The sequence below is a fragment of the Penicillium brevicompactum genome (genome assembly GCF_028827555.1).
Source record: "Penicillium brevicompactum strain IBT 35665 chromosome Unknown utg000001l_segment0_segment0, whole genome shotgun sequence".
In the NCBI taxonomy this organism is placed as follows: domain Eukaryota; kingdom Fungi; phylum Ascomycota; class Eurotiomycetes; order Eurotiales; family Aspergillaceae; genus Penicillium; species Penicillium brevicompactum.
The window spans coordinates 6,961,640-6,985,951 of NW_026623203.1; the positions used below are offsets into that span (position 1 = coordinate 6,961,640).

The 24,312-nt window shown below is 49.9% G+C and overlaps 10 protein-coding genes across 10 annotated transcripts; 5 read left to right on the forward strand and 5 right to left on the reverse strand.

Annotated features, from left to right (window-relative positions):
• Window positions 1-634: 634 nt before the first annotated feature.
• On the forward strand, window positions 635-2,679 carry N7506_002227 (uncharacterized protein; the record flags this gene model as incomplete). Its single annotated transcript, XM_056951523.1, has 5 exons — window positions 635-1,596; window positions 1,655-1,835; window positions 1,885-1,979; window positions 2,045-2,350; window positions 2,400-2,679. 5 exons carry the CDS (start codon window positions 635-637, stop codon window positions 2,677-2,679), a joined length of 1,824 nt encoding a protein of 607 aa, XP_056817438.1.
• A 596-nt stretch (window positions 2,680-3,275) lies between these two features.
• On the reverse strand, window positions 3,276-4,205 carry N7506_002228 (FAD synthase; the record flags this gene model as incomplete). Its single annotated transcript, XM_056951524.1, has 1 exon — window positions 3,276-4,205. The coding sequence occupies one exon, from the start codon at window positions 4,203-4,205 to the stop codon at window positions 3,276-3,278; it is 930 nt and encodes a 309-aa protein (XP_056817439.1).
• Window positions 4,206-4,525: 320 nt separating this feature from the next.
• On the reverse strand, window positions 4,526-5,288 carry N7506_002229 (uncharacterized protein; the record flags this gene model as incomplete). Its single annotated transcript, XM_056951525.1, has 3 exons — window positions 4,526-5,054; window positions 5,131-5,174; window positions 5,226-5,288. The coding sequence occupies 3 exons, from the start codon at window positions 5,286-5,288 to the stop codon at window positions 4,526-4,528; spliced, it is 636 nt and encodes a 211-aa protein (XP_056817440.1).
• A 406-nt stretch (window positions 5,289-5,694) lies between these two features.
• dbp4 (RNA-dependent ATPase HCA4) lies at window positions 5,695-8,103 on the forward strand (the record flags this gene model as incomplete). The annotated part of the gene is made up of 1 exon (XM_056951526.1): window positions 5,695-8,103. The coding sequence occupies one exon, from the start codon at window positions 5,695-5,697 to the stop codon at window positions 8,101-8,103; it is 2,409 nt and encodes an 802-aa protein (XP_056817441.1).
• A 798-nt stretch (window positions 8,104-8,901) lies between these two features.
• Window positions 8,902-9,713, forward strand: N7506_002231 (DUF202 domain-containing protein; the record flags this gene model as incomplete). Its single annotated transcript, XM_056951527.1, has 3 exons — window positions 8,902-9,238; window positions 9,288-9,571; window positions 9,621-9,713. 3 exons carry the CDS (start codon window positions 8,902-8,904, stop codon window positions 9,711-9,713), a joined length of 714 nt encoding a protein of 237 aa, XP_056817442.1.
• Window positions 9,714-10,178: 465 nt separating this feature from the next.
• N7506_002232 (uncharacterized protein) lies at window positions 10,179-12,398 on the reverse strand (the record flags this gene model as incomplete). Its single annotated transcript, XM_056951528.1, has 2 exons — window positions 10,179-10,228; window positions 10,292-12,398. The coding sequence occupies 2 exons, from the start codon at window positions 12,396-12,398 to the stop codon at window positions 10,179-10,181; spliced, it is 2,157 nt and encodes a 718-aa protein (XP_056817443.1).
• A 1,890-nt stretch (window positions 12,399-14,288) lies between these two features.
• Window positions 14,289-16,264, forward strand: N7506_002233 (Dyp-type peroxidase; the record flags this gene model as incomplete). Its single annotated transcript, XM_056951529.1, has 8 exons — window positions 14,289-14,335; window positions 14,397-14,631; window positions 14,694-15,088; window positions 15,146-15,238; window positions 15,292-15,402; window positions 15,453-15,550; window positions 15,607-15,912; window positions 15,972-16,264. The coding sequence occupies 8 exons, from the start codon at window positions 14,289-14,291 to the stop codon at window positions 16,262-16,264; spliced, it is 1,578 nt and encodes a 525-aa protein (XP_056817444.1).
• A 497-nt stretch (window positions 16,265-16,761) lies between these two features.
• Window positions 16,762-17,019, forward strand: N7506_002234 (uncharacterized protein; the record flags this gene model as incomplete). The annotated part of the gene is made up of 1 exon (XM_056951530.1): window positions 16,762-17,019. One exon carries the CDS (start codon window positions 16,762-16,764, stop codon window positions 17,017-17,019), a length of 258 nt encoding a protein of 85 aa, XP_056817445.1.
• A 620-nt stretch (window positions 17,020-17,639) lies between these two features.
• On the reverse strand, window positions 17,640-18,242 carry N7506_002235 (HAD-like protein; the record flags this gene model as incomplete). The annotated part of the gene is made up of 1 exon (XM_056951531.1): window positions 17,640-18,242. One exon carries the CDS (start codon window positions 18,240-18,242, stop codon window positions 17,640-17,642), a length of 603 nt encoding a protein of 200 aa, XP_056817446.1.
• A 2,250-nt stretch (window positions 18,243-20,492) lies between these two features.
• N7506_002236 (uncharacterized protein) lies at window positions 20,493-22,367 on the reverse strand (the record flags this gene model as incomplete). The annotated part of the gene is made up of 3 exons (XM_056951532.1): window positions 20,493-21,727; window positions 21,786-22,109; window positions 22,178-22,367. The coding sequence occupies 3 exons, from the start codon at window positions 22,365-22,367 to the stop codon at window positions 20,493-20,495; spliced, it is 1,749 nt and encodes a 582-aa protein (XP_056817447.1).
• Between the last annotated feature and the right edge of the window lie 1,945 nt (window positions 22,368-24,312).

The following is a 24,312-nucleotide window of genomic DNA, read 5'->3' on the forward strand; positions in this document are numbered from 1 at the left end:
AGCCCTTGCGAGCACTATTACCAACAACGACATATAGTTCCAAATCTTTTCAAGCTATAATAACTCATTTTTGACAAGGGACCCCCATGTTAAGATTGCATGCTCCAACGCAGGCGCATATAGAGTCGCCGTCTCCCATGTGACTTTCCTCACTCGTTCTTTCCCCCAGCGGGTGACCGAGCTCCTTCTATCTCTCCACGCCTTCCTCTTCCAGCTCATGGACTTATATTTCTCCCCTATTCTTCCCAACTTATCCCCATCACCATTCCCATTGCTCCCATCTCTCTGTCTATCCATCCCTCTGGCTGTCCAGACTTTCGTTGTCGTATACATCCACCTTGAGTGGTTGGTCCCTGTCAGTCTCCGAGGAGAGCGCCCGTCTGGGTCTGCAGGTGAGCCCCCCCTTCCACTTTTGGTCACGTTCTGTCACCTCTGTTTTCCTGTGCTCGCTACTGACAATTCTGGCCTGTGCCCAGACTCTGTCGGGTTTATATAATTGGAACAAGAAAACAGGTGAGACTTGCTATGATGGAAACCTCTCCCGATTGGGGAATTTGGTTCAGTCCAGAGCGAGCCAGATGAGCCTCGAGCAACACACTAACGCCCTGCCTCCTACCAGACAAGGTATCTCGTCATGCACCATCAGGGCTCCCAGCACACAAGTTCGTCTGGCTCCGGCCAGACCTCGAGCTCCCAGTCTGGACAGTACCACCAAAACGAACCTCGCACGCCATATGGTCCGCGATACCAGCAATCCACCAACCCAACCTCCTGTGAAAGCAGCAATCTGAGTCTGAACCACATGTTCAATCGTGTGCATGCACAGAGCTCTCGCTCCAAGTACAGTGGCTCAAAGAACAACTCTTCCGCTCAAATGAACACGAGTCTGGACTGGTCGAATGCGAATCGTGCCTACAACAGCCCTTTCATCCTGTTTCCCAACTCAACTGTCTTCAATGGTGTTCCGACCGTGCCTTCGTTTGTTCCCAACACTGTACCTGGCCAGAATGATCAGATGAGCCAAGTATCCTACCTTTCACCTGGTATCTACCCAAATGTCGGACCCATGATGGCTGGTGCTTATTCTTCCTGGCCTTATGTGATGAGCTACGATGTGCAAGATGGAAAGAACATCAAGCAACAAGGTGTCTGGAACGTCACCGACGCCCAGAACGGAGCCCAAATTGAGAACGCGAACCAATTTCAATACTACGCTTCCCCATACGTTTCCTCCATTGATGGTAGCTCCATGTCATCAATCGGGGCTTATTCTTATGGCAGCATCGCTTCTCAGATTGGGTCGCTCTCACTCCCTCTTCAAATGATGAAGACGCCAAATGGATATGTCGTTCAAGATCTGGAGGCCATCACTCAACAAGAGCCTGCCATCCCCCGCGCTGTTCCTGCCATGTGGACCAACCCCTCGGAGCTGACACTGGCGAAGTGCCTGGAGAACCGTGAGGGCATTACAAATGTCTACATTCGTGGATTTCTCCCTGAGACCTCCGATGAGATGCTCCATGCTTATGCTGCTCGGTTCGGCAAGATTGAGCGCTGCAAGGCTATTGTCGATCTGGATTCCAGTCTCTGCAAAGGGTAAAGTTCCATCCGTGCCAACAAAGGCTCCTCTTGAATTCTGCTGACTTCTGAATAGCTTCGGGTTCGTTCAGTATTACAACTTTGAGTCTTGCGAGAACTGTATCCGGGGCTTCTTCTACCTGGGATACCAAGCCAGCTTTGCTCAAAAGTCTCGCAACTCTCGGTTGAAGGATCTCGAGGACAAGTCTTCTACCAATATTTATTGTACCAACATTCCAATTGACTGGACAGAGGCCGTGAGTTTTATCCTGTTACCTGCGAATGCAATCTTAACACTCATCACAGGACCTTCGACGTCACTTCGAGCCATGGCGTGTGATTTCGGAGAAAATCAGCCGGGATGAGAAAACAGGTGTGAGCAAGGAAGTGGGATTTGCACGGTACGAGGTCCCATGCTTGAACCTCATGGCTTGTATGAAACTAAACATTGTACCCTGATCAACAGATTCGAGAACCGCGACGTTGCAGAAAAGGTTCTGATTGAATTCCACAACGTCGCCAAGGAGGATGGAGTGAAGTTGCTCTTGCGCTTCGCTGATACCAAAGCCCAGAAGATCTTGAAGCAGCAAAGCAATGAGCGTCGGGCTTACCGCGCTGGAGAGTACAACTACTCGGTGGAGGTGGTGCAGGGATCTACTCCCTCCCCCACGATGCGACGTGGCTCTCATCTCACACCCAACTCTCAAGTCAGCTACGTCTCCCCAGCCGGGGTTGGCTCTAACTGGACCCCGGCCACTACGATCTCCCCATGGTAAGTTTCAAAACCACGAGTACCTACAGCATGCTGACAATAGTGACAGTCACCCACACATGAAGAAAGCTCCTAGCAGCGCCCGAGATAGCTCGTTGTCGTCCCGAAGCCTCAATGCTCTCGATGCCACACCTGCTCGTCGGGGCCGAGCTCTTTCTCTGGGTCGTCGCTCTTGCACTGATCTTTCCGGTGGCTCATCCAAGACTGTTGTGCCAGGGAACTCGACGGAGTCTCACTCATACGCTTCCACCCCTCGCAAGGAGAACTCCAGACCCCGATCCTCCTCTGCCGACTCGGCTCCCATGATTATTCTCTCCCCTGTCCGCTAATGTGCCTAGCCACCGGTACGAAACTATCCCACGCGCATATTCGTGCATGGGATGGTTTGCTGGTCCTTACCGTCAATGGCAATATCCGCAAGGCCACCACAAGGTGTTTAACAGTTACAGAATACGCAGCATCTCTTACTATTCGCAGAATGTATGAGGATGTATCGCGCAGCTTTGCCTTTTATTATGAACGACCAGCTTTACGATTCACGATTCACGATTCACGATTCACGACTTTCGATATTATTATGGGTTTCACTATTATTATGGAGGTTGAGCGGGACTGAGTTTCTTTTCTTTTCTTTTCTTTTCTCTTTTCTTTTCTCTTTTCTTTCTCTGGCAGTTATAAACCTTTGCATGTTTCCAGCAATATGTGTATGTTCCAGACACGTGTTCCAAGACTTCGTTTCAAGAGCAAAAACATCGCACCAGAGGGGTTGCGCAGACTAATATGATATTATTCCAGACCAAAAACTGATTCCAAATAGTGTTCATGTTCGGAGCTCCGGTGAGGTGAGCAAAGCTGTAACGTGCAATCTATGAAAAGGGCAATGGTTCTCTCAGTCTATACACAGGGAAGATACGCGCTATTCAAGTCAATTCCGCCCAAGTCTCTCCTCCACATCCTCCGTCAGCTGGTACGCAGGGAGGTAATCCCCATCACTCTGCAGTTTAGGGTTGGGATGCGTATCAGATGTTCCTCCGAGGCTCGTGTATCCCTCGTCATAGAGGGAACAATACCTCAAGTCCAGATGCCGGATGAACGCCCAAATCTCCGCATAATGCCAGTCAATCACAGGATGCACCCGCATAAAGTCGGGCCAGCCCCCGTCCGTCCGGTCAAAGTGGGTCAGCTGCGCCCCGTGCGGATCTGTCCGCCGAGTGCCAACGAATATCGCCCTGATGCCAGGGTGTCGTGTCAGGTAATCCTCAAAACTGGAGCGTAGTGTTGACGCAGGCGGTAAGGTTGTGTACTTTGTTATAGCGAGATGATATGCTTCGGCAGAAGTGACTACGAAGTCTTCAACTGCATCGAACGGGTCTGGCGGCAGAGCGTAGATTGATGGGATAAATGTTGCGGCGGCTATTTGGGCTTCGGATTCCGTATTCTGGGCCTCGGTGTTATTTTCAGGGTGTAACCCAGCCAGGAAAAGAATGAGAAGGACTAGACAATCCTTGCCGCCATTATAGGAAACGGAGAGTTCGGAGAGTTTGTATCGCTTGAGCGCGCTTGACACCACGTCCAGTGAGATGCGGGTTTGGCGCTGCACCGAGGCGAGCAGGGAATCTGGTGGGTGTGTCTCGGCCAAGAAGGACTTCACGCGGGCGTGGATACGTGAAACGACGTCTGGGAGGGGTGGGAGGTCATTGGGCTCGGAGGGAGTTGTGTCGGAGTTCCCATTGCGATTGACCTCGGCCCGGGCGTTGTCCAATGGCTCGGCGGCAGGCTGCGATGGCGTGGGTGAGACTGGAGGAAAGGGCTTGAGGTGATCCTGAGGCAGCGGTGATTTCGCCGATTGAGTCATGGTGGTGTTGTTGACGGAGCGAGGTTCAGGTGGGGTGGGTTTTCCTCCGGGCACAATGACTTAATCCACTGCGGGGAGAAGTCAAACACCCGCAAATGTACTTGGATTCCAACGGTCACAGCACGTTAACCACGGTCTACTGTCAAATGCAAGTCCTATGCAAGTCAAATAAGGGAGAGAGAACAAGTCCACTTTAACTTCCGGGACCCCGCGTCCCCGCCGCTTATCTGTGGAATTCGGTAGATTCTCGTGGATCAGCCTCAAATGTGTCTTTGATAGCCGTGGCTATGAAATATTACCCAAAACGCCGTATTGCTAATTCATCCCAGCACCTTCATCTTTTTCTTTTTCTTCTTGTCATCGCCCTTGCGTCCCTTCTGGAAATCCCGCCAACTACCAATGCGCTCATCCCGAGTATCTTCCCACTTCTTGTCGTGATCGCGCTTTCGCTTCCGTGCCTCGATCTCCTCATCTTCCTTGCGCTGCTCTCGGCCTTCTTCCTGCATTTGCGCCTTGAGCTGTCGGCGGCGGCGCGCTTCTTCTTCTAGGAGCACCCAAACTGTTTTCTTGCGCCACTCTTCCTTGAATTCTTCCGTCTTCAATTCGGGCGAGTCGACTGTGTACTTGTGCTCACGAATCAAAAGCCGACGCGCATCCGATATACATTCGTCAAGGTAGGTGCGTTGCTTCTCATCGAGGAGAGCTGTCTGGGCCTTTTTCAACCGATCGAAAGCATCGGGCGCGGCAGGGTTTCTGGTCTTGTCGGGGTGAATGAGGAGAGACTTCTTGCGGTACTGTATTTTGATGTCTTTCTCTGGGACACCGGGCTGCAGGTCCAGGACAGCGTAGCTAAGGTGGGTTAGTGCTTCTTATTACGAAAAGAAGAGAACGGCGCTCTGGAAGTTTCCAACGGGGTTGAACTTACGCATCAAGACTGAATGCCTTGCGAATGCGATCAATTTCGGCATCCTGTCGCGTGTCAGTCACTATGATTGCTTGCGGTCGGGCAGAGTATCATACCTTGTTAAAATCAGAGGCCTCCCTTTCAAGGGAGTCAAAGATATCCTGATCATCATCCGCCATGATGAGCCAAACGTAGACTGGTCAGCAGCTTGACTTGAAGATCGAAGATCGAAGCTCAAGACCAGATAAGAGAAGGCGGGCTTATCTCTGGCTGAGTCAGCATATTTAGCGCCAAACGCGAATGTTTAGGAACGCTCAGTGGCAGGTGCAGTACAGTAACTATAAAACTTGTGTCAATTTGGGCAAAAATTCAAGGCTATTGTATTTTGAATGTTATTCCTAGCTCAAGGAGCAGATTTCTCAAAATTCCAGTCAAAAACACTGAAGGCAAACAGGTATCAAACGAGTATGGAACCTTGCATAGATTGAGTATCTCACCGCCCGTCGTACCGCTTTCTGCCAAGCTTCGACCGAAAAAAAGATGTTTTCACCGCCCGCAACTTTCCAAGATCAACTCAGCAACATAATGGCGCCTCGAGGAGAGAAAGGCAAGCCGAAGGCTAAGGTCCATCAAGACTCAAGCAGGCTCTTGAAGCGCAAGCGCGGTCAAGAGGAAATCTCAGACCTCGTGAAACGAGTCGAAGATCTCGACATCAAAACCTCACTCAAAAACTTCACCGATCTCCCACTCTCTGAACCGACAGCCTCTGGGCTTTCAGCTTCTCACTACAAGACTCTTACCGATATCCAAGCGCGTGCGATTAGCCATGGCCTCAAGGGTCGCGACGTCCTCGGCGCAGCCAAGACCGGTAGCGGAAAGACCCTCGCCTTCCTTGTCCCCGTTATCGAGAACCTCTATCGCAAAAAATGGACTGAACTCGACGGTCTCGGCGCACTCATTCTGTCACCTACACGTGAACTCGCGATCCAGATTTTCGAACAATTAAGGAAGATTGGAAGGAATCACCACTTCTCCGCGGGTCTGATTATTGGTGGAAAGAGTCTGCGCGAGGAACAAGACCGCATGGGTCGCATGAACATTTTGGTTTGCACACCCGGTCGTATGTTGCAACATTTGGATCAGACTGCCATGTTCGAGACGAATAATTTGCAGATGCTGGTGTTGGACGAAGCCGATAGAATTTTGGACATGGGCTTCCAGAAGACCGTGGACGCCATTATCGACCATCTTCCTAAACAGCGCCAGACCATGTTGTTCAGTGCCACACAGACCAAGAAGGTCGGTGATTTGGCTAGACTGAGTCTACAAGACCCCGAGTACGTCTCGGTTCACGAAGCTGCCGAATCAGCAACCCCATCCACCCTCCAACAACACTACACCGTCATTCCATTGCCACAAAAGCTCGATACCCTTTGGAGTTTCATTCGCGCCAACCTCAAAGCCAAAACCATTGTTTTCCTGTCATCGGGCAAGCAAGTCCGCTATTGCTACGAAGCATTGCGCCACTTGCAGCCCGGTATCTCCCTCTTGCATTTGCACGGACGCCAGAAACAAGGTGGTCGTCTTGATGTCACGACAAAGTTCTCACAGGCTCAACACGCAGTCCTTTTCGCCACCGATGTTGTTGCACGTGGTCTCGATTTCCCCGCAGTCGATTGGGTTATCCAAATGGATTGCCCCGAGGACGCTGACACTTACATTCACCGTGTCGGACGAACCGCTCGATATGAGCGAGTTGGTCGTGCTGTGCTGTTCCTGGACCCTAGCGAGGAGAAGGGATTCCTCGGCCAGCTCGAACAGAAGAAGGTTCCCATTGTGCGAATCAACATCAAAGCAAACAAACAGCACAGTGTCAAGAATCAGTTGCAAAACATGTGTTTCAAGGACCCAGAGCTGAAGTACCTCGGTCAAAAAGCCTTCATTTCTTACGTCAAGTCGGTATACGTCCAAAAGGACAAGGAAACCTTCAAGATCAAGGAGCTTCCTTTAGAAGAATATGCACAGAGTCTGGGTCTTCCTGGTGCTCCCCGCATCAAGTTCATTAAGGGTGACGATGCGAAGGAGCGCAAGAACGAGTCATGGAGAATGGCTCACATGTCCAGTGATGACGACTCAGACGCAGAGAAGAAGGATAAGAAGGACGACAAAGAAGTGCGCACACGGTACGACCGCATGTTCGAGCGTCGTAACCAAGGTGTGCTGGCGGATCACTACTCCAAGCTTATCAATGACGATGGCACGGCCATCGACAATGGAACCAAGAAAACAAGCGAAGATGTTGACGACGAGGCTGACGAGGATGCCGACTTCTTGTCCGTCAAGCGCCGCTTTGCCGCGGGCGATGACAATCTGGGCAACGCTTCTGAATCTGGTTCCAACTCCGATTCTGATTCCGATTCCGACTCTGACGCGGAGGAGGATACCGGCGTCAAAAAAGTACACCTGCCGGGCCAAGACCCCCTCATCATCGACTCGAAGCGACGCGAGAAGCTTCTCAAGTCCAAGAAGAAGCTCCTCAAGTTCAAGGGCAAGGGTACCAAGCTAATCTACGACGACGAGGGCAATGCACACGAAGTCTACGAAATGGAGTCCGAAGATGCCTTCAAGGCGAAGGGCGACGCCGATACTCAGCGCCAGAAGTTCTTGGAAGGTGAGACGGAGCGCACTCGCCAAGCCGATATCGAGGACAAGGAAGTCATGCGCGAGAAGCGCCGGGAGAAGAAGGAGAAGCGCAAGGCCCGCGAGCGTGCCGAAATTGCAGCCGAGGCGGAGGAAGAAGGCGATTTCCAAGGCCTCTCCCATTTGCCTCATGTACCATTCGAGATCCCTGGTTCCGACTCAGAGCCCGAGTCCGAGCCCCGACCCAGCAAGAAGCAGCGTGTCTCCGACGACAAGGACGAGAAGGCCCCGAAGCCCAAGTCTATCGAGACACTGGGCGATCTGGAAGCTCTGGCCAGTGGTTTGCTGGGTTAATGTATGTTTGCAAGTTCATATGTATAAAGGTCTTAGGTGGCGCATCTTCTAGGTCACATAAAATGAAGCGAATGATTTCACATGTTGATTCCAAAGTTTCTCATCAAGTCATAATTCGTTTAGAGAAAAATAGCATCCCTTTCCAACCTTTTCAATATTCCATTGCCAAGCTTTTCATGGTTCAGCCAAATGCAGCCACATAAATTTCAAGCAGGTGCCTAGGTGGTACCAAGTCAATAATACTTTGAGCCTCGAAATGGCAATTGGTAAATTAGGGTTAGCTGCGATATAACGATCATCTGGAGGCGTTGTATCCCGCGAGGAACGTTAGGCAATTGCTGAAAGTGGACTAAATGACTAGTGCAATGTCGATCAAAGAATTTAGGGTCCAGGGCTGACAGCGCCAGGGTCCATTCAGTTGAGTTGTCCACGAGTGTCATTGGCAGCAGATCTCAACATCACGACCCAGAATGGTGCAATCGCGGTTTCTTGGCCTCTGATTGGTCGAAATCCAATTAATGCACAGGAGCATTATGGAGACCGTGGGGAAAGCAAAATAGCTTAGTATATCTCTCTTATAGTCTCTGCAGAGCTTCACACAACCTCCTTTCGGAATGTCCTTCCTCGAACTGCTTTCCAACTGCTCAATTGAGAGATGTTGTCCGATCCTCTCGGGCGGGGCAAACCGTTTGACGGCTGGAGCCGATCCGTGGGGAACGATCCCTGTTTTCCTGTGACCAACACACAACAACTTCCCCAATGGCCTTACCAGCATGACAATACCCATCGCCATCCATCATGACGGAGCGTGAAACCGTCGCTGAGCCACCCAATGCCCTCCTCACCGACTCCCGCCCAATGACCGTCGCCGACCGCTTCGACCCAAGGGAGGGATTCGAGCTGCACGAGATCCAAACACACGAAGACAACCAGCTAGATCTCTCTGATCCATCTGCATCTTCAGGCGAGGAGTACGTCCCACATCGTACCGTGTCACATACATCCCGCACCTCCCGTACCTCCCGCGTCTCGCGCGATGTCCAGCCTCGCAAGGGTCTTTGGGGTCAGACCTGTCGGTTCTGGACCAGACATGTTATTTTGACGGTGCCGCAAAAGAGTAATCGTGATCATTTCGGTATGTGTGTCTCTGGATCTTAACCTGCAGCGTGTTGACACTTTCGAAGCTTTGGAAAGGACCTTCCTCGCGTATATCCGTACTTCGACGGTGGTGGCGATGCAAGGGGTACTGGTCGCCCAACTCTTCCGCCTGCAACGACCGAAGGGTCACGTTGATCGCCTTTCATTCCACGATGTAGGTGTTCCATTATCTGTCGCATGCCACTTTGTGGCTGTCATTGTCGCTTTGATTGGTGCCTTTCGTTTTTGGAAACAGCAAAATGCCATGGCGCGGGGGAAAATTTATACTGGAGGGTGGGAATTGAATTCTGTCGGAATGTTTCTTTTCATTGTGAGTGAGAATTGCTCGAAAATTGTCACAAAAGCTAACACGTACTTAGATTATACTGGTGACTTTAGTCCTGTCGGTTATTATCCTTATACAGATCGACATGACTCCAAGCGCGTTTCTCAATCGTTTATTGCGTCTTTGATTCAACTGCCATTTTTCGGCATTTTATAGCGGGATCGAGAAGCATACCCCATCTCGGCAATTTATTGCTTGTATATAACCCTCAATGACCAATTCGAACTATTTCAGATCTTCGCTCGCCTTGTTCAGCACGTATATTTCGACGTTGACAATTTCAAATATGCTTGATTGAGAACAGGCAACGGGGTCCTTTCCACCCTTCAAGATATGATATCCCACTCGCATCACCTGTTGTTACAGTCAAATTCCGAGATCTACCCTTACTACATCACTAGAATTGAACCTCTGACCCTCCATTCAAAGTGCTCTTTTCATGAGTTTCAGGGGCAGTGGAACATGTCCCACGGAGGTTTCTACTTTATGGGAGAATATTTGAACATGTGATGAAATCTGTCGAAGGCTCGACTTATATGTTTCTGGTCATCGCACTTGCTGCATAACCAAATCGCTTTGAAATCGTGCCTATTTATGAGAACCACCTTTTGACCAACTCCATCCTCAACGACGAACCAAAGTCTGCAAGACGAGTTAGCATTGGGTTCCAAGGATCCCAAGATGACTTGAATGATCCATGCTTACAGTGTTCTTTCTCGATGTCGTAATCATCGTCGGAGGATCCAATCGTATTCCGGTTGTTGACACTGATCATCATAATCTTCGCAACACTAGGCACACCCTCCGCATCAATGACGAAGAGCATCCAGTATCCGGGGATCAGAATGCCAGGCTCAGCGGGCAATCTCACTTTCCAGTTGCTGCCAAAGATTGAGGTCGGCGATACGTCAAGGGGAATGCGGCGTTGATCAGTGTTGACAGTGTGAGTGGCAGTGCCCAGACGGATCAAAGAAGCTGATACGATACGCCCTGAGGTCTTGAATCGGAGAGTTTGGCCAATGACGGCTGTGTCCTGGATACCAGAGACAATCTCAGGGCGGGGCTTGGGCTGACCATCGGCAGTGAGGAGGTAGGGAGGAGTGAAGATTTGACCGTCGTAGTGGTTGGCGGTGCAGTTGCCGCAAAGACCACCGCCTGCGTTGAGGACGCGGCCATCGGGCAGTAGGATCGAGACGGTGTGGTACACTCTGACGACGTTGTTCTGCTGCATCTTGGTGAAGGTATCGGTCTTGGGGTCATAGATTTCGGGAATGAATCTGACGTTCTCCTCGTTGAAGGCGACACCGTAGGCCTGACCACCAGCAATGAAGACGGTTCCATCGGGGAGAACCACGGAGGTGTGGAACACACGGTCGAAATGCATCTCGCCCTTTCCGGCGAGCTGGACATGAGGCTTCTGTCCCGGTTCACCGATGGTGATGATGTGTGCGGCAGGGCTAGCTGGCGACTTATCATAGTCGGGGGAACCACCAATGGTGAGGATCTTGCCCCTGATAGCATCGAACATCACAGCGTTACCGGACATGGAATCCTCGTCATCCATACGGCGTCCTGCTTCCTGAACGCTACCATTGCCATGGGCGGAGTACCAGTTCATCTGCTTGCTAGGTCCAGCCTGGAAGACGCTGAGGTCTTTCCATCCGAAGAGCCAGCCATGGTTGTCCGCACGCCACGGGCCTTCCATATCTTCCGTCAGCATCTGGCGGACCGTCGCACCTGCGAGCATGGTCCAGTTCTGTGTCGCTGGGTCATAGACCTCGCCGTCCTTGGCGACGTTGGAGCCACCAGCCCAGGATCCTCCGATGACGAAGACACGACCGTCGGAAAGAGTGGTAGATGCCTGGTAACCACGACGGAGTTGCATCTCGCTGGCACGGAACCACTCGTCGTGAGCAGCGTCATAAACACTGGTCTCCGAGGCATCGTTTCCACCAGTGACAACCATCATACCGGTTCCATCATAAGAGATTCCGGGGCAGAACATGTCATGGTGAGTGTTCGTGACAGTGCGCTTGGTGACCTCGCCAGTCAATGGGTTCCAGCGGGTCATAACGGTTTTTCCGCCGGGGGTGGAGTGGAACTGATCGTCATCCCAAGAGGACCAAAGAGCGAGCATGCCAGATCCCTCCTGAGCACCGGAGACAGGCACGATGGGGAAGTCGAGGGTTGGTCCCCAGACACCAAGAGCAGGGTCACGGGGAATGGTATAGAGGACACCGTAGATGTTCAACTCGGAGATACCAACCCATGGGTTCGCATCGTCGGACTCGGTGGTGATGCGCACGTAACGAGTCGTCGAAGGCTCGAATGCGGACATTCGCTGCCTGTTTGTGTTGGGCCACATGCCATATGCGACGGGACCCTTCCATGTCTCATGGTCATCACTGGTCCAGATCTTGTGCTGGGTGATGAGGCCTTCAACGCCCGTTTCCGTGGGAGGGAGAACAACGACAGCGCTGACTTGGTACCAGGCTCCCAGATCAACGATATAAGTGTGACCCTTGCTGGAGGGATCACTGCGCCAGGCAGTTTTGCTCTTTCCGTCGATAGCGTTCTTGCATGCGTAGCCGCGAACAGAGCTGCTGCAAGTCACCTTCCAATCTTGACGGGGAATTCGGTGCCCTTGGTATGGTGGTGACTCGTCCACGAACTGGGGTTCCCAGGTAGGCTTGTCGACCTTGGCAAAGCCACTAACACGCTCGCCTCTCATGGCTTCGGCCATGTATTCGGCCATACCATTGACACCGCCAATGGAAGCTCCAAGAAGGAGCCCAACCCATCGCAGTTTCATGTTGGGCGAAGTTGGCAAGCAGACCGGGGGAGTAGAATGAGGTAAAGGTATTCTTCACGAAGACCTCAATTCACGTCTGTGAGCTGAAAATGCCTGGTGCGACGCTGCCGCATATAAGTGCAGTACCAAAAACTTCCGCTGTCAGAGGGGAACCACCTTGTGCAAGGGACAGGCGAGGGATCTTCATCGACACAGAAAATCAGAAAAGCATTACGCAGAATGTGACCAATGGGTCGATCTATCGAAACCCGATGTGTCTTAGATCCAGCACCTCGGGGCCGAGGTGGTGCTGAGCGTGGACTCAAATGCAGCACAGACGTCAATAACATGACGGACATCCTGTGTTTGAGCTTCTCGTGTGCATCACGACGCCACCTCTAGTTGCGGTGTCAGAACGAGCAGGGAAAGAAAACTCAAACTTGGACCACGGTGGAGATAGATCCAAAGATCTACATCTGCTTCTGCATAGTCGCAGATCCACTGGGAGGTCAATAGATCCAACCATGGCACACATTTTCAGCTGCGCGGTGTTTGAAGATGTGGGGATTCCAGATCCTTTTGTCACAAAGATTGCCGATTGACCAATCGAACATAAATGATTGGTTTAGCAAAAGTACTGTCGATCGCTGAGAGCTGCAGAATTGATAGTTCGTCGTAGCGCCGAAGGGTGGAGCCCGGCCCGCATCCGCTGGGACGGCCCTGTCCTCGAGCCAATGTTGAAACTCCGATCAGCACGTACAAGCACGTACCCCGTACGCTTTACTCTGAACCCCCTCCAAATATTTGCTTGTGAGACATAGATCGACATTCCTGCAGTAACTCTCTTCTCGACCTGTCAAAGTGTTCATCATAGCTCCGCAATTTTTGCGAAGTTCCCCTCCGCTGTACCAGAGGATAGCAGGACGTCGATATGCCCAGCGATGGTGATATTGCAGCCGCCCGATCCGAAAGCCGAGACTCAAATAATGAAAGATGAGGCGTCTGATTCCACATCTCTGGCTGGGCCAGCCCCATGTGGGAATGGTTACATCCGGCAATAGTCTGCCCAAGTATAATCCACTTACGGAGCACCACTGCCGGGCGAATGGCATGTGGGGATGCATGCTCCGTGAGGAGTAGAGAGATCTGTTTTTCAAATCATGATATCACCGCACTAGCCAAGTTCACCCACTCACGGAGATCCTGCAGGGGGTCGGGATCGCTCCAATGCGCTGGAGTGAAACCCTATCAGCCGAGGAAGGTTGGGCGACCAGCGGGTCCAATGTGGATGTCAAGTGGGCTTCGGCTCCGTTGACCTTTCAAACTGCTAGCCTGATATCATTTTTGTGTCCTCCGTGCTCCGTCTATGGAGTAGGTACGGAGTACTCGATACTCCGTACGTTGGAATCAAACTCGGTGAGCTGAAGGGATCAACAGCGGTATGTCCGCGACCAAAACTATCATTGGAAAACTCAAACGAACTTCCTGTCCAATGGCTGATTGCTGGATATAATCGAAAGCCTTTTGACCTTACACATGCTCGTGTGCGAAGTAGGAGATGATGTACATGAGCGATCATCTCCCGTTGCAGCTGAATGTACGATTGTGTCACCCGCGAACATTGATTTTCATGACGCTGTCCAATCCGACATGCCCCATTTACAATTGACGATCTAGACCTGATTTATCATGGTGCATTAGATCAGTCACTACTCTGTAAAACTTACTCCATACTTGCATCTTGCACAATCTGCCCCGCCCTTGGCTGGCTTTGGGCTGGAGAGGCGATTCATGCTTCCTGAATTTGCACCCCTATCCAACTTTTCCTATAACTACATGCCCCCCTCTTCGGTCTATCAATGACCTCAGAGTAACTTTGTTCACTCCAAGTCACAGGCTCAAACTTTCACAATGAGTCTCACTCCTGCCCTCAAGGCAAACATACAGGGTGATGTTTGGTACGTTCCTGCTTCGATAATATCTCAACACTGCTTCTTGTCATGCTGATGATAACTCCAGGCCTGGTTTGCCCAAGAGATTCCAAACATTCTTGTTCTTCCGGATTCGAAACAAGGTTGATTTCAAGTCTCGACTCAAGACATTCATTCCCAAAATCACAACTGCCCAGGATGCCTGTGCCATGGGTGAAATCATCAAAAAGGCGAGGAGAGAGGCCGAGCTATCCAAGAAGTCGGCGAAGCTCCAGGCGCTGCCAGGAGTAAATATCTCATTTACTTCCACTGGTCTCGAAGCAGTAAGTCATCCGTGGAGTTCATCTCATAATATGTCTATTACAGAAATACTGATATATTCCAGCTGGGGGCATTCATCAATATTCCTGATCAGGAATTTGTCAAAAGAGACAGAAAGCTCTCTCCAATTTTCCGCAAGAAGCAACTTCGCGGCGGATTATTCGAGAAGGGCATGTACGCCGATCTTGTTGGTGAAGGTTGGGACAACCCTCAGGAGCTGCGCAAAGAATATCACCCCACTAGCGATAATGAGCGAACTATCGATGGTGTGGTCATGGTCACTTCGAGTCTGAAGTCCGACTTAGATGCGAAGATCAGCGAGGTCAAGCAGCACTTCCTAGCTGAGGCTGGAGCACCTCTGAACCCGGACACATATGTTATCAGCAAAGACCCTTCTATAGAGTTGACACTCGTCCGGGAAGGGAAGGTTCGCCCGGGTATCCACAAGGGAAAGGAGCAGTAAGTCAATCCAAGCTGGAATTATGTCTTCGTTGCATGTACTCATGTTATCTACAGCTTCGGATTCCAGGATGGAATCAGTCAGCCAATCATTGAAGGCTGGGATGAGAGAGTGCCGACGGGCAAGGAGCCCAAAGCCACAAAGCCAGGGTATGAATTGCTATCATGAAGCAAGAAGCCAACGATAGACTAACAACGCATAGATTGATTCTTTGTGGATACGAGGGTGACGATATGTCCCAGCCGGCATGGGCAAAAGACGGAAGTTTCCTTGTCTTCCGCGATCTTCAACAACTCGTTCCCGAGTTTGACGAGTAAGTTACACATCTGGGCTCTCAGATTTTCTATCCTAACGATATTTCAGATTCATGGAGGAAAATGCCCAGCATGCCCCATTCACCCAGGACCACCCCAGGCCAGGCGAGAAGCTTGCCGCTTACCTGATGGGCAGATGGAAGAACGGTACGTCAGAAACAGCGCAAAGGTTCTGTCCGTTTGCTAATTTATAAATTTCTCAGGAACTCCCGTTGATGAGTCTCCTCACGATGACTCCGACCCGAGTTTGCATGCGTCCAACAACTTTGATTACCATCCCGTCACTGAGCACAACAAATGTCCCTTTGCGGCACACACCCGCAAGATGAGACCTCGAGGTGACTTGGACCATGACCACGCGGTCATTATTCGTCGTGGAATTCCTTATGGAGATGAGGTTACCGCCGAGGAATTGGCCGAAAGAAAGTCTGCCGCGGATAAGGAACGTGGTTTGCTGTTTGTCTGCTACCAGAGCGACATCCGCAATGGATTCAACTTCCTGACTACTCGTAAGTTCTCGGAAGATACTCAAATTATTTGAGGCAGAACTGACCCTTTTATCTTGCAGGCTGGGCGAGTAACCACCACTTCCCCGACCGCAAGACCAACTTTGTTGGCGGCGACGGACCTGGCATTGATGCCATCGTTGGCCAGAGGCTTGATCACCACCCACCTCGATCAATCGGTCTGCCTGATGGCAAATATCCCACCGAGGCCCGCATGCCCTTAGAAAGCTGGGTTGTCCAGAAGGGTGGTGATTATTTCTTCACGCCATCCATCTCAGCATTGGAAAATGAGCTCACTGGTCCTGGAATCTTTGACCAGGAGTTGCTGGAGCGCCTTCGCGAAGAGAATGAGTAAGCCTAGGTAGCGTCAAGAAATCGAAGAAATTCTGCGCTGCGGCTTGCATGTCCAGTGCTATCGGCATTGCACCAGACAGAAGAATAATACAAAGATGACTTCCCCTCCGCGTACGGAGCATCCCAAACCGATTAAGCTATCATATTCGTAATCTGACAAGATCTACAAGTGGGACGATAAGATATGCTTCTATCTTTCTCACGTTTAAATGGATAAAAAGAAGGCACTAGGGACCAAGAGACCCATTTTAGCCCTTTAATTGGCTACGTTTTCTTATCTCTGATGCAAGCGACAAGGATAGTGCCAGACCAATGCATGTCGAGCCTCGTCTCTGAGCTGATCGGCAAAGCACCGAGAAGGCGAGGTGCCTCTTATCACGCATATGTCACTTGAAAGACGAGTATATATTGGAGAACATGTGCTCCTGAGAGTCTCAGCAGAGACCTCGCGAGAAAACTTGGAAAACTTTCCAAAGACAAAAGCTACACTCCGCAAAGATGACCATCATATACCTGCGCTTCGCGACAAACCCCGCGTCCGTGAAAGATGTTATTCTCGTCACCACCGCCCTCCAAGACATCAACCCTAAATTGAACGACACTGCCCGTACCGCCGACAGCATTACCTTCACCTCTCCAGACGAAAGAATTGACATCTACGGCAATATCTTCGAGGATTGGAAATCGGCGACCCCTCCTGTCATCGCGGCTTACAAAATGCGGGGCGACTCGTATCCGGTCCTGTCGGGTTTATGAGTCGGATGTTTCCATTCACCTTTCCGAGCCAATGATCTCAATGCCAGATCATCGCTTAGGTGCACATCCTGGCTTGGCTTGCTTTTTTTCATCTGATCCTCTCAAGGCTCACGGTCTTCAAATTGGAATTCGGGGGGAGAGATGGGCGTTTTCTGTAAATTAGCATTTCGATTTTTTTGAGCGTGGCTTTGAGCGATTTTTGTTATTTCGGAGGTTTTAGATCATACCACAACAGCCGAGGATGTGTGATGTCAACGGAGGATTTTCATGAAGGCGGGGGAGAAAAAAATGAGGGACAAGCTCGCGGGTGAATGTTTACTAGCATACGCTAGCCAGATTGGGGATGGTGCAGCTGCTAGAGGGACTGTGTGTATGTTCATGTTGATATAGATGGCACGATTTAATTTGACAATCAAATATCCATGTCTGCCAGTACCAAGCCCGGTGGTGAAATGCGTACTTGTATAGGAAGCACGTGTGGCTTCAACGAGCTTACCTGTATGGAGCAGATAGGCGGGCTTGGATGCGCGATGCAGGCAAAAATGAACAATGAACCTCAATTTGCCAATTTTATTTTACAGGACATCTGAACCCGTATGCCCCCTGACTTTGTTGCTGAATCACCCTAAGAAGTCTTTGATGGCGACCTCCAGGTCTGCCATACCGGTATAAACGACGCCGCAAATCCCCAATGCTCGAGCAGCATCAATATTTTCTTTCTTATCATCGACAAAAAAGACATCCTCAGCCGGATGACCAACCCTCTGAAGCACAAGCTCATAGAATGCGGCATCTGGTTTCCGCAACCCCACCTCCCCCGAAGCAAACGTTCCCTTGAAAAGATCCCAATCCATCCCATCATCTTTCCTTCGTAAATGAGTGAGTAACTCGTGTGAGATATTCGACATGATATACAGTCCCTGTACATTGGGATTTGTCTTCAGTGATCGCAGTTGATCAACCAACGCTTGATTCAATTGGAGCCCATCCCGAATCCAGGAAATGGCAAGGTCGACCTCGGCGGGAGTTCGGTCGAATTCTGCTGCAAGTTTGGCGAAGCAGACAGCTTCGTTGTATTTGCCAATGTCGTGGTCGGCCCAAATTGACGTTTTGATCATGGCGTGCAGCATTTTTGGCGGGATGGTGGTGGTCCCTACCGGAGGGGCTTCCCAATTGTAGAGCACATCGCCGATGTCGAAGACAAGGGCTTTTGATGCGGCCATTTGATATATTTTGAATTTGAAAGAGGAAAAAAAGAGCTAAGAGGGAGCATCAATATGAGAATTCTCCTTTGAAAGAACTCAGTTGGGAGGGGCTGGAGATCAAAACTTTCTCCACTTTTATTTTCGCCCGATCAGGAAATATCAACAACTCGCCCATGGTCCTTGACTATAACTAGGTTTACACATACATTTTATAACTTTATTCCAAAGTTCCAGATAGGCGTAAATACGTATGGGTAATCACTTCAAACCAGTGAATACAAACTGAGCTGTCACAGAATCCAAGCCCGGGATGGAAGAAACCCAATGATGAGACTCCGGCACTAGAATACATTTTCAAAAATTTATTAGCAAGATGTTTCAATGACAATGAAGCTCAACAGTTATGTATATATCATCTTATCAAGGTCCCGAGGTCACCGGATGATCTGAGCTCATGAAGGGATGTCGACTCTTCTTCATTGCCTATTGCATCGCGTATTGTGCAAATCTCGTAACGAGCTATAGCGCGGCATACAATTGCAGAAGCCATAAATCGGAGGACGATAAAGAGACAATCTCTGATAGAAATGAACATCAGACTCGAGAAAACAAGAACTCCAAAAATCAAATTGACCGTGCCAATTATGCTCGTGAGCCAAGATAGCATCATCTCAAGCAGTGAGCATGGGAGAAACTCCAACTGAATTCTCTTAGCCTGTTTCATCGGCCAAAATTGGTTTCTGGTCCATTCCCACAAATTGAAAGTAGGCAAAAATAGTCTCACGTTTTGAGCATCAGGACGTTTCTTGATCATGGCGAAGATCGATGCCCCGAGAAGATGGGTAACGACGCCCACGAAAATCCAAATGGCAGCCAGATAGGGGGCGTCCTGTGCTACTGAAGTCACTGATCGAGTTCCTATCTCATAACAAACTTCGCCTACATTGGCGATGGCAGCCAGGGCTAATGTGTATTCGACCAGAAGTATGTACCAATTAGGGCTGACAAGAAGGCTCATGGATATATTATCCCGGGAGCTCAGGATGTCCGCGACTTGTTGACGGAAGCCAACGGTATTGTCAAAGAGCACAGATGGACTCCCAAGTAGAATCAAGAATCCCAGCAGATTTCGCTGGCCATACGAAAACAAGATGGATGTTTCGTAGATGCTGGGTCCCACACTGACAAGTATTGTGGGCATTAAGCCTAACATCACCTGAGAGCTTGCCATTGCAGATTTGTAAATCTCTGGGGTGTTCTCCAAAAGACAATCGATGAGGGGGGATGCAGCAGAGTCTACATCCCAGCTCTCTAACTTCGGGAATGTGGTCGCATTTTGGAGTGCATCTGTTGTATAGATCGAATACTCCGCAGAGCAATCCCCGTCGGTCAGATTGGTCAGGGCAGAACCGTACCGTGGAAACCACGAGGCGAAACGCTGGAACTCAGCTGCTGCATATGTTGGAAGTATGAGTGTCGCGTAAATACGCATCGCGCTGGGTATAATCAACATTGTCCGCATGCGACCGAGCAAAAGCTTCCGGCAGGAGCGTAGAAGGTCTCGAAGGGTGTTCACGATGATATTCAAGTTTTCAGGTTTTTGACTATTTTTGGCCCCCACGGAGATTATGCTGCAGGCTCACGCACAGGTCGTCAGCTTGGCTAATTAAGATTAGACTCTCGGACATCCCGCACTCTATCAGGCCCCATGCCTCTGTCGTCTCGTCTGTCGTCTGTCATTGTGGCACTTATACGATCTATCTATTCTATTGAGATCAATGTTCTTATTTGGTCGTAGACCTCGGGATATTATAACAATGATGATGTATGCCAATTTTGGAATATTCGAGCTTGTAGCTGAAGACCCACGCCACGCATGAATACGAGGTCTGCACCGGGGATTTTTATTGGGCGGGTCACCCCTGCATGCCCGCTGTGTTTGGCATCTCACCCCGCTTTGATTTGCTCCTTGAACTTGATTCTCACATCAAACGATGTTTGTATTCCCCAATCATAGCTCCGGTATTCCGTCCAGAGTATGAAGTACAAAGTTCCTCGTCATAGGCATTACCTTCATTTCCATAGTGGTGTTTCCACAATCTCTCAAAGCCTGGACATGGTTGATCAAGTAGGAGGGACTAGGTTGTAATCTTCTAGGCCACTTTTGCCATTGGTAGATCATGAATATGACCACGATTCAATCCAACCGCTTTCTAATTTCTCCACCAGGAAAATCACATCTCTTGGGAACCAACCGTATAGGCTAGCTCAGGCGTCTGCCTTCATTCCTTTTTGCGATGCTTTGCCACCCTTCATCGCTGCTTTCTTCGCCGCCTTACGCGCGGCCTCTTCCTCCTTGACCTTTTGTGCTTCTTGACCTCCGAACATTCTTCGCCATTCCTCTCCTTTCTCCGGCTTGATGTTGCTGAACAAATGAGCCGCCTTGCCAATTTCGTGCTGTGGCTTGATTGAGTCAGCGTCCCAATGATCGGGTATCGGTAGTGGCTTTATGCGAAGTTGATCGTTCATCGATTTCGCAGTGTCGGGCATGAAAGGAGAAAGAACAGATGCAAGAAGATGAATCAATTTTACAGCAATTCCAATGACAGCAGCACATTTAAGGGGTTCTTCCTCCGCAAGTTTGTTGTTGAGATTGTTGGATTGAAGGAAAACATTGCCTTGCTGAGACATAGACATAACCGTAGATAAAGCACCACGGACCTTGACGGCATCCAGTTTTTGGATGTACTCGGTGAGAAGCCCATTGACTTGCTCTTTCCACGTGTCAAATGAAGGCTCGTGGTATTGCGTGTAGTCCGGCACAATGTTGTTGAAGTTTTTGGAGTTGACGAACTTGACGACGCGGCTGACAAAATTGCCCAAATTCTTGAGTAACAAGTTGTTGTTGGCACTGATAAATGAGTCCCAATTGAACTCACTGTCGCTTGTCTCTGGTCTATGAGAGATCAGGTAGTAGCGCCATACATCAGAAGCAACGCCTGTTTTTTGCGCTGAATCTCCAAACACGCCGATTCCCCGGGATTTAGAGAATTTTCCGCCCTCGTATGTGAGGTATTCCGTTGTGGAGAGATGGTGGAGTTTGGTCCATGTCTCCCGAGTGCCAATCTGGCTACCGGGGAAAATTACAGTGTGGTATGGGACGTTATCTTTTCCAAGGAACTGATAAAGTTGGACATTATCTGGGTTGCGCCACCATTGCTGCCACTCGCTGGTATAGTTTGCGGTGATGGATGCATAACCAATGCAAGCATCAAACCAAGCGTAGATAACTTTGTCTTCATAGCCCGCGAGAGGGACAGGAGTTCCCCATTGCATGTCTCTGGTAATGCTTCGTGGTTTCAAGCCCTCCTTCAGCCACGCGGATGTGATCACTTTGCCATTGTTGGACCACGCACCGTCCGCCGAGGATTTTTGGCAGAAGGATTCGATTTCGGACTGCAACTTATCCAATTCCAGGAAAACATGTTTGGTTTCCTTTGTGACTGGTGTTGCACCGTCAACTTTGCAACGTGGATTTTTAAGTTCAACCACGGAAATCACATTGATCTCCATGAGCATCTGCATAGGTGAAGTGTGGACACTCTCCCTTAACAAAACGATCTGCAAGGAATGAATTGTGCTCCTGACAGTAAAGTTGTGTCGTCATCTCCTCTTTCAAAAATCCGTTCTCGTGGAGCTTGAGGAAGATATCATGAGTAATTTCTGTCTGCAACTCAGTTGTCGTTCGGCCAAAAATGTCAAAACTGATGTTGAACCAATCATATACGGCGGCATGGATCGTGTGATATTTATCACAAAGCTGTCGTGGTGTGCATTTCTCCACAAGCGCTCTTGTCTCTGACGTAGTGCCATACTCATCCGTACCTAAGGAATCACGATGATCAGCACGGAGGGGTATCAGGAAGATATGAAAGGGGATTGTCCCGACTCACCACAGACATAGAGGGTGTTGATCTTGCGCCCTCGGCAGTATCTTGCGAAAATATCGGCTGAAAGGACAGAACCTATAAGGTTCCCGAGATGGGGCACATTGTTCACATAAGGTAGAGCGCTAGTGATGAGTATATTGCGCTTTCCAGGTTCTGGGAGGACTTTCCCGCGTTGATGCGCTTCTTCAGTCATCTTGTTATGAGATACCGGGAGGTTTCTCGTTAAAAACCTCTGTATTGTGGGGTACAGTCCTCGCAGGGAATGAAGAGCAAGATTTATTCTCTGCACATAATGACTCACCCCTCATGATCCCTGTGTGATAAATCACATGACAGAATTTCTTCATGGCTCACCCCTCATAATTTGTGTGATGCTAGTCTTGGAGATGGAGTGGAGTAGGGGCGATATGGTTCACTACGGCACGCTACGAGGTTTGGCGTCGTGCGCCTTGCCATTGCACAGTTGTGACGGCCACCCGGCCACCAGAGCCGATAGCAGCTTGCATAGCTGGGTCCGGCAGTACTGAAAGAAATTGAACTAGACGAGACTTGAGATGCAGTTGCATTCCGTGTGTATGCAATCCTGGTAGTAAATGATCAGCCCGTGCGACAACAGATCGGCGTTAGAGAAGCGAAGATCCATCACATGGCCTCGTCATATCCCAACGGGCCCTTCAGTTGAGCCTCGAACCCTTCCAGCCAACAGCTCGAGTATGAACCGTTGACTGGCCAAGACTCGTTGGACTAGGAAAGCAATTGTGAGTCACAGCAACTGCCTGATCTTACCCAAAGATAATTCCTGGTCATCAATAGATGGACATGAGTCATGAGTATCATTCACTCGTCTTGCGACCAAGTAATCGAGATGTCCAAGCACGATGTCCTTCTAGGGATTGCAATACATAGACTCAATCTTTGGGAAGGCATGGTACCTCCACAAGCCAATATTGTCTCTTCTTTTTGCAGCCCATTTTCCAGAGAAAAGACAGCGGGCAGTGATCGAGATTAGGATCAAATATTCGTTAAACCAGGGAGTGCCAGAGTGTTTTACAAGCAGCAGAACTGAGAAAATGGCAAGGTGAATGCCTTTTTCTTGTAGAGGCCCTATTCGCGCGTGAACTTGTCGATCGCCTCGGGGTCTCCACTGGCGCGATTGTTGACTTGGGTAACCCTCGCTTGTGTGATTCCAGCCCAGATCATAGCGACAGCAAACTCCCCGGTGATACGGATTGTACCACGCATCAAAGATCGCATTACCGAGGTCGATGGTCAGGCTCTCTCCCTAGGTGCCTGAGCTCCCCCCAGCTCACATGGCGAGTACCAGAGTGATGACCAGGATGCGTAAGCACGGATATAGACACAACTTGGAAAGCGGACGCAGAAGATCTTTGAGCATATGATGCAGACTCGAAAGATTGGAAGGCAGAAATTGCACATGAGGCAAGATTGCGCGATATTCGACGCGGATGGATTGACTGAACACGCTCCTAGGCCTATCATCACAGGAAAGACATGCTACTCGGGCAAATCAATAGATATCTGATCCTCCTTGTGGCGGGTCGAATGGTGCGCTGAGCAAGCACAATGATCCTATGGGCCCTTCATCTGGCATCTCTCAGTGCGACCTGCATTGGAAGCCTGAGGTCTGGCGTTTTTCTTTCTTCAAGACCTAATCATTCAAAGGATGAGACATTACAACTTCGAAGTTGTCACGCTGGGAGCATCGACTCCTGGCTCTGGCTTATCGACACCGTCGGGCGAATATTTGTTGACCTCATCGGTTTCCCAAGATGAGAAAGCTTTCTTAGTCGGTGACCAGGCATAAGTGTGAAAGTAAAAGGTCCCTTGCCATTAGGCCTTTTCGTAACTTGACTCGACTCTTCGAATCACGTCCAAACCAAAAATCATGCTCGCGCTCATCCTTGAAGCCCTCAACAGGTCCTTTGGGCAGCTTACTAGCGACAAGAAATGAAAGCACAAGCGACATAACCCTTTAGATAGATGTGTTACTCGATCAAGTAGGTGCGCAATTCAACACCTTTCACTCAGCCTACCGTTTTTGCCGATTCCCCGGTCCTGTACGGAGTACGAGTGGAGCAGCGGAACCAAAGCGAGACATTGTTTAGCCACGACTCGGC